Source organism: Gigantopelta aegis, chromosome 4 (genome assembly GCF_016097555.1).
Source record: "Gigantopelta aegis isolate Gae_Host chromosome 4, Gae_host_genome, whole genome shotgun sequence".
In the NCBI taxonomy this organism is placed as follows: Eukaryota; Metazoa; Mollusca; class Gastropoda; order Neomphalida; family Peltospiridae; genus Gigantopelta; species Gigantopelta aegis.
The window spans coordinates 87521602-87530160 of NC_054702.1; the positions used below are offsets into that span (position 1 = coordinate 87521602).

An 8559-nucleotide genomic window follows, 5' to 3' on the forward strand; every position below is an offset into this window, starting at 1 on the left:
ATTGCTATAGTCCCCGTCCCATCCTCCCAAACAAATGTTTTTTAATAAATAATTTCAGTTTGGTTTGATGTAAGAAAAAAAGTAAGTGTTTTGGTAATAAAAAAAATGTGTTTACTATATTTGAGTGCAATTTAGAAAATAATGGGCTCGGAAATAAATAACTTGTGGTAAATTCCATAGTATGAAAAAGCGTATGTGTATGTGTATATATATGTATTGATGTATGAATATCTATATATTGTATGTATGTCGAGGTTGACTGTTACATACATAGATGTTAACGCACTGGCGCAGGGAATAATTAAATCCTTTCTGGCCTCACAAATTGCCTCATGCTGTTGCTGGGACTCGAACCTGTGGCACCGAATCGCCCGCAAATTGCAAGACTAACCACGATGTATGTATGTATGTATGTATGCATTTTCTACTAATTATAATTATTAATTTAATGTTTTCAATATTTCAGATCCACGATGAAGCTGATTCTTCTATTGTTGCTGTTTATGTCAACTGTGTTCTGTATATCAGTTGTTGGTGAGGAACTGTACTAATATTACTGCCACTCCCAGCCCAACAACACCATCATCACCACCTGTAATCTGACTGAAATCACATTACACTGACCGGAGTTCCGTCCGCAGATCTGACAACTGTCACCGCTATATAGTGGTAGTACTAAACGTATAGTAATCATTAGGGTTCATTGTGTCCACTCAGCCAACACGTTATTATTGTCCAGTATGTTTTCATTAGAGTGTGCCAAAAAACAATGAGAACTACTATCTTTAATATCATGCAAATGACAATTTATTTCTACAATATGTGTGTACGAATAATATTCGAATACGAATCGACTCGTAGTAGTAGTGGTAGTGGTGGTGGTAGTGGTGGTAGTAGTAGAGGTGGTGGTGGTGGTAGTAGTAGTAGTAGTAGTAGTAGTAGTAGTAGTAGTAGTAGTAGTAGTAGTAGTAATGGTTATAGTAGTACTAATAGTCGTAGTAGTAATACTAGTAGTAGTACTAATAGTTGTAGTATGGGTAATAGAAGACGAAGTAGTTGTTCTGGTGGTGGTAGTAGTATTATCATTCTCCCCCGTCTCGTACGCTGTTAATATAACACAATGGTTCCATGGTGAAAATGCATTGTTAACCAATACAAAGTATTACAAATGCCCTGTTATATTAGTTGCACAATGTGCAAATCTGAATGAAACAAACAGTTTTCGTGGTTATGGCCGTATCTTCATGGAAAACAACTTATAACTGCATACATATATATACACACACACACACACACACACACACAGAGAGAGAGAGAGAGAGAGAGAGAGAGAGAGAGAGAGGAGAGAGAGAGAGAGAGAGAGAGAGAGAGAGAGAGAGAGAGAAGAGATGAATGGATGAATGTTTTACGACACCCCAGCACGAAAAATACATCGGCTATTGGGTGTCAAACTATGGTATATGCAAAACATTAGAAAGACAGACATATATATATATCTATATATATATATATATATATATATATATATATATATATATATATATATAGATATAGATATAGATAGATAGATAGATAGATAGATAGATTTCTTCGGTCCATAAAACCTGATATTACCGTCAATGACGGTCAATAAATAAATAAATAATGTATATATTGAAATTCAATAACCGATGATTAATAAATCAATGTTCTCGAGTTGTGGCGTTAAACAAAAGAAAACCCTGTGTTCTACATTATTGAAACAGCATACCAGCAGTTTGGTCTTCACCCCTGTGTTAGAAATGAGCTTTAATCTATACAATCGGACAAAACATATGTTATGGGAGTTGCAATCTAATTAAAATTAGCTCCACTATTACATGTTTCGTGTGAATTACGAATGCCTTAAAACATGTTTTATTTTATAAAATAAATAATTTGTAATGTAAAACTGAAGACTGATTTAGGTTGTGTTTTTTTTTTTTTTTTGGGGGGGGGGGGGGGGTTATAAATAAATAAATATTTTTTAATGTAAAATTGAAGACTGGTAACCCATCCCGTACGTATTGGTATGGTTCGCTGTTCTGCGGCCACTAAAATAGACTCGCCCGATATATTTAGAATTTGTATGCTCCCAAATAACGTTATAAAAGGCGAAGTGTGATTGATCAATATTAAAATTATTATTTACAGACGAAATGTTACCTGGACATTGGAGACTACGCAGTGTTGTTAGCAATCTGATTAAAATTAGTTCTACTGGTCTTAATAAGGCATTCGTAATTCACATGAAACATATCGTATACCCTCAGGATAATTCGGAATATTTTCAAATTATTTTTAAATCACTGGCAGGATTCTGCAAGTAAGGTTTTGATTGGTGGACATGAACTCCAACTGGCTGCTGTTAGATCCACATGTAATAGTGGAGCTAATTGTAATTAGATTGTGGGAGTTGGCATGGGTTTAAAACTGGGATAATGTATATAAACGATTATTTAATATTTGCTGCTAATTAATTGAAACGAGTAACCCGCATATCGGGTTTCCTCTCTTGTGGTCCTTAACCACATTTCTTAATTCATGTAGCCTGTAAAAAGGAACGCAGTCCTATCGGACGTCCATTTCTTAGGAACCATATTCCTACCCGGACTTTCATACCTGGTTTATTTTTAAGTAGTTGTTTTCCTAGGACTTGTATTCCCAAAGGACTTAAATTCCTTTTACAGCAGTGACAGAAATTTGTCCGCGCAAGTAGTCTGTTGTTTGACTGTGATTATTTCATGGCAGACAGCTATGAAGTGGCAACTATTTGACTGAAGTGACAGGGGAGAGCATGTAGTTTGTAAACATGTGTAACTTGTTGACATTGAAGACTTGTTTGTGATAATTCCGGTCCATACAAAAGTAGTACTTCTTGTGTAAAAAGGGTGTACTTCGGCCTAGTTTAGAGGGTGTGTTTGTTTAAACCAATATGCTGGGAGAAAGAGCTGGACAACAGGGGTTGTCCTTTTCAGGGTATGTGTTCTCTAGGCAGGCAAAGGTACATACAAAAATCTACGGGCCTGGTGATATTAATAAAAATGTTATAGCCACTAAGGCTATATAGAAACATAATATAGCGAAATTAATTGTGGTCTGAGGCCAGTTCGGCAAACTATTATAGATTTCCGTTTGTTAAACTCGGCATTTTAGACGAGCTGCCAGCCTTCCGTCGTAGTGTGATGAATAAGTGTACGATTCTCTTATGGGTTCAGATCTCTATATCACATAAAGATTTTAAAGTTTGATGAGTATCAGCTTAATTTTTTTTTTTACGTCATAGACGTGGATCAGACACGTGTCTGAATTTTTTAAATCGTCTTTCATTTTTGTTAGCATATTGAAGTGGGAAGAGTATCTTGGGTTTTTTTCAAAAGTATATAATGCAACTACATATATAAAGTAGTCTATATGTTTAGGGGTTCTACACGAAGAAACAAAAAACCCCACATGGAGCCCAAAATTGTGAAAAAAATATATGAAAACTGGTAACTCAAAAAAACCCATACCATTTCGCGAACAGCAAAAGCCAATTTCTAAATACATTAACATATTTTTTAATCATATGTTTTATAAGTTTTGATTTTGACTGTAAGTCACAATCCGATTAACTTGTGATTTTATTAATCTTTGACCGATCGGACTTCCATTTCTTGGAATCCTAGTCTATAATTTAAGTCCGTGTGTCTTTCATTCCTTGTACTCCTAGTCCACAGGACTTTCAATCCTAGTATTTCTAGTCCAGTGGAATTTATTCCCGATGTTCTGCTTATTACGTTTGACATAAAACTTTTAAAAACTGTACTTAGTTCTAGTACTTAGTACTAATAACTTCTACTATGATGACTAGTTACTATAATGTAAAACTAACAGGAATAATAAACATGAAAAATTGCCTTTTTATAAATGAACAATTACAAATAGCATCAAAACACTTGAAATTGATTATCACTGACTGCCTTATGGGGGAGGGTCTTTGCATTATTATATCTGGCCGTTGGGAACACCATAAGGGTGTATACCACCGAATCAAATCCCATAGACGACATAACGTGTGGCTAAAACTTCTATCTGCAGCGTGTCAATCGACATATACCCTTTGATATAGATACAAAAAGAAAGAAATGTTTTATTTAACGACGCACTCAACACATTTTATTTACGGTTATATGGCGTCAGACATATGGTTAAGGACCACACAGATTTTGAGAGGAAACCCGCTGTCGCCACTACATGGGCTACTCTTCCGATTAGCAGCAAGGGATCTTTTATTTGCGCTTCCCACAGGCAGGATAGCACAAACCATGGCCTTTGTTGAAACAGTTATGGATCACTGGTTGGTGCAAGTGGTTTACACCTACCCATTGAGCCTTGCGGAGCACTCACTCAGGGTTTGGAGTCGGTATCTGGATTAAAAATCCCATGCCTCGACTGGGATCCGAACCCAGTACCTACCAGCCTGTAGACCGATGGCCTACCACGACGCCACCGAGGCCGGTTTGATATAGATACTACCACCCCTCTTCCTTACAGTGAATCAGAAGAAAATCGGGGTCAAGCTGCTAATTTCAGAGATAACGGGTAGTATCTATGATTACCCTAGTTTCGAACAAAATGTGAGTATTTTTTTAACAGGTACCCCATTATGGCATACATGTTTCAAGCACAAGGCTACTTGACACAGTGAAACTAACCTTTCTTTACAACCAACACACATGTATCACCAATCACATGACTTGTGGTATTAACTGCTCTATCAAACGTGCACCTCTAACTTTGACCCAGCCGGAAGTTAGTTGGTTTAGTACTACCATAAGCGTACGAGACGGGGTGGGGGTTAGGGGGTTAACTGATGAGAACGTTCGGGCAATGTGAGCTGGCCTGAAAATTTCACCATGTATTTTCATCATTCTATTCAAAATACATGCAAAAATGAAGACTGATTTGTTTGGAATCCTATATAGCGTCTTGGTAATAATGCAAATATACGCCGAGTTCCAGATTCGGCTAATAAAAATCAGCCTGCCCCTCCCCTCCCCTAAAAAGGGAGACTACCCCTATTGTGACCAAAACTGTCAGGTGTAAAAGTGCCATGAGTAGTTAGTCTGTTTAACATTACCTCTATAAATTGTGTGTGCATATGATTGACAGTATGATATATTTTTAGGGGTTACGGTTTTGTTTTATTTGGTACAGTGACCTATTGAGCTATTAAAACAATTCTTAGTCATTAGTATTTCTATTAATTGTTAAACCTTAATAAAAACTATACAACAGAATTTTTATCGATGATATGGTGGGTTCGGACTAAGGTCTCACTACATAGATGTCATCTGCCATTGAAACCCATGTTAAATTGCCCAACTTCAAACGAAGATTGCCAATAGAACGGGTTCTCGTTGGCACTAACAACATATACCATTCACTCCAAAATTGAGAACATTTCCGTCTCAGTTTTTTGCTAGATAACCGCATCTTGCTGTAGTACCGGTCCGAACAGGTGGTTCATTAACCGATTCACTAACCGATTCACTCCGGCTGTCACTTGCGCTATATACCCATGTCCCAAAAGGTCGATGAACAATATTACAAAATAACATGGGCAAAATACAGCCAGAAGGCTTACCATTAAATCTACATATTGTTTTAATTCTTCACCATTTCCTAGAAGTGAATATGTGAACCATAACATGTGTCACAATTAGGAACTATAGTGGATGAATGAACTCTCACCCGGAAGTGATCTGTGTAGTGCAGTCTTCGCCAGGAAAGGCGAGCGATCGCTCGCGCTCGCCTCCACACTCGCCTGGAAAGTTTTAGGCGATCTACAAATCGATCGCCTTGCAATAAACTTTTAATATATTTTTTTTAACTTCTAGCTCCTTTTCTCTATGATTTTGACACAACAAAACTATCTCACAAATTGGACACACAAAACTATCTCACAAATAAATATGCGTAGTAACTATCGCGAACTGTTGTGTTTATTTGTATAGTAACAATCTCGAACTGATGTTTTTCTTTGAAACTCTTTGTTTGCACCGTTATCACGGAAACTGATTCGGAACTCCTCGACAGAATCTACGAACATCACAACTAGGAACATCTCGGCTGATACCAGAGAAATCGTGACGGGCCGAGATATTCCGAATGAGACATTACAACGGTCCGATATCGATCGAAGTGTTCCGAATTAGTGGGTGCGTGTGTGTTTTTTCAATGGCGGGAAAAGGTAATTCTGTGGAATTAAAAATATTTAAAGCATAGCCGATGACTGACAATTTTGGTTACAAAATCACAGAGAAAAGTGGTAGAAGTTACGTCAATTTTGTTTGGTGCAAATTATGTGCAAAATACAGGGATTTGTAAAGCGATCGTCACAAACTACACCAACGGCACGAGTATGGTGACAAAGTGTAATACCTCCCGGCATTATTTAGTTAATAGTACATATACATTTATTGAGGAGAGTGATTGCTCGCCTAGCACCATTTCAGGAGAGTGATCTTCAGCTCGCCTTGATTTTGCTCATGGCGAAGACTGTAGTGAGACCTTAAAGTCTAGTGACAGATTTTGTCAAACTTGGTTTGAAGTCAGTTTGATAATTTGGGTCATTTACACCATGAAAAGCTATACTAGAGCCGTCTAACTTATGAACTCTAACCAATACACCAAAAGATAGATGCACAATACCATCCAATAAAACTTCGCATCACATTGTTACTCCTTGGTCATCCACACAATAGATGGCCATCAAACAAGCAGCCACAATATGTGTAGTGAGACCTAAGAAATCAGAGAGTCTGACAAATCATATGTTAGACCAAATTAGTTTTTGAACTAGACAAATCAGGCACATGTTCAGTAAATTATGCCGGGGATGGGTGTCTAGACTGGCAAGTGGAACATTGTTTTGAAGAGGCGTGTTTTGACCTACTAGACCCTCCTCCCCCTTGCAAAAATCCCTGCACATGCGCATTATGAAGGAGATGCGCTTGTAGGCATGACGTAACCAAGGTCTTCAAGAACCCATTTTAACAATGTTTATTCTGTACGCAGGTAAAGACAAACGATGTTACCTACAAATGGATCCAGGCATATGTCCCGAATCAGTGCTGGATGATGATGACGACGATGATGATCCGATACCAAGATGGTTTTACGAAGAGGAGACCGACTCCTGCGAAAAGATGCTCTACTTTGGTTGTGGAGGAAACGGGAACAGGTTCAGAACTAAATCAGATTGTATCGACATGTGTGTCGAAGACGACGATAAATGAATCCACCAGAGACAGACTGATGTATCAAAGTTAAAATGAAAAATACTATCTCCATTTACTGCCCGTTTATACGGGTGTAACTGGTATACAAATGCATCCTGTATTTGATATATGTACTGGTAATCATGATAAAATAAATATCTGTTGTTTAACATCTGCGTCATCATAACGTTAGTTTTCTCAGAACTGAAGAGCCGGGTTTTATTGCATATTTGAGTTCAGTACTGTAGGTTTAACCTCCACCCCCACTAAGACAGCCCCCCCCCCCCTTCCCACACACACACACCGTCTAAACCTGTGCCCCACGACGAACATTACAGGCGTGGTATAAACTGCCCTATCGTTGTGGATGGGTAGCGCCGTTTTTCGGTAAGACTAGCCTGCCTGCCTCTGCCTCTCTCTCTCTCTCTCTCTCTCTCTCTCTCTCTCTCTCTCTCTCTGTACTCTTCTCCCCCCCCCTCCCTCTCTCTGTTTTCATCTCCTTCCGTAGCCCTCGCTCAACGCTCTTTCTGTTCTCTCCCCCCCCCACCCTCTTTTTCTCTCTCCCCTTCTGTCTGTTTTCATTTCCTTCCCTAGCCTTCGCTCAAGTCTCTTTCTGTCCTCTCCTCATCCCTCCCCCCCCCTCCGCTCTCTCTCTCTCTCTCTCTCTCTCTCTCTCTCTCTCTCTCTCTCTCTCTCTCTCTCTCTCTCTCTCCCTCCAAAGTCGAAATAACTTCGCTAATAAAAGTACATTTGTGACAGAAGGGTTATCGTCTAAAGAAGCATTGCTCTCCTTTTTTTTTGGGGGGGGGGGAGGGGGGTGGTGGGGACGAGTACTCACTGCCTGCTAATACCATGAAAAGCATAGGACGCAAGAACAGATCTCTTGGTAGATCCATTCTCTGATTGGAGATATTCCCCTCACAATCAGTGTCCAAAAGACCGTGGTGTGTGTTGTTCCGTCTGTGGAAAATGTAGCGGGTTTCCCCTAAAGCTCCAAACCTTGAGTGAGTGCTCTGCAAGGCTCAATGTGTAAGTGTAAATCACTTCCACCGACTAGTGATCCATAACTGGTTCAACAAAGGCCATGGTTTGTGCTATCCTGCCTGTGGGAAGCGCAAATAAAAGATCCCTTGCTATAATCGGAAAGAATAAGCCACGTAGTGGTGACAGCGGGTTTCCTCTCAAAATCTGTGTGGTCCTTAACCATATGTCTGACGCCATATAACCATTAATAACATGTGTTGAGTGCGTCGTTAAATAAAACATTTCTTTCTTT

At 39.0% G+C, this 8559-nt stretch overlaps 2 protein-coding genes across 4 annotated transcripts in view; both read left to right on the plus strand.

Annotated features, from left to right (window-relative positions):
• The window catches only part of LOC121371328 (kunitz-type serine protease inhibitor-like), a 33600-nt gene extending 26147 nt beyond the window's left edge, over positions 1-7453 (plus strand). For both annotated transcript variants that reach the window (XM_041497137.1, XM_041497138.1), the window contains exons 2-3: positions 467-534; positions 7081-7453. In XM_041497137.1, the coding sequence (XP_041353071.1) occupies positions 474-534; positions 7081-7301 (282 nt within the window). In that variant the 5' untranslated portion in view covers positions 467-473 and the 3' untranslated portion in view covers positions 7302-7453. The remainder of the gene's footprint in view (positions 1-466; positions 535-7080) is intronic.
• LOC121371325 (interferon-induced protein 44-like) overlaps positions 1-8559 on the plus strand; it is a 219557-nt gene that overhangs the window by 12289 nt on the left and 198709 nt on the right. The gene's annotated exons all lie outside the window — the stretch shown is intronic.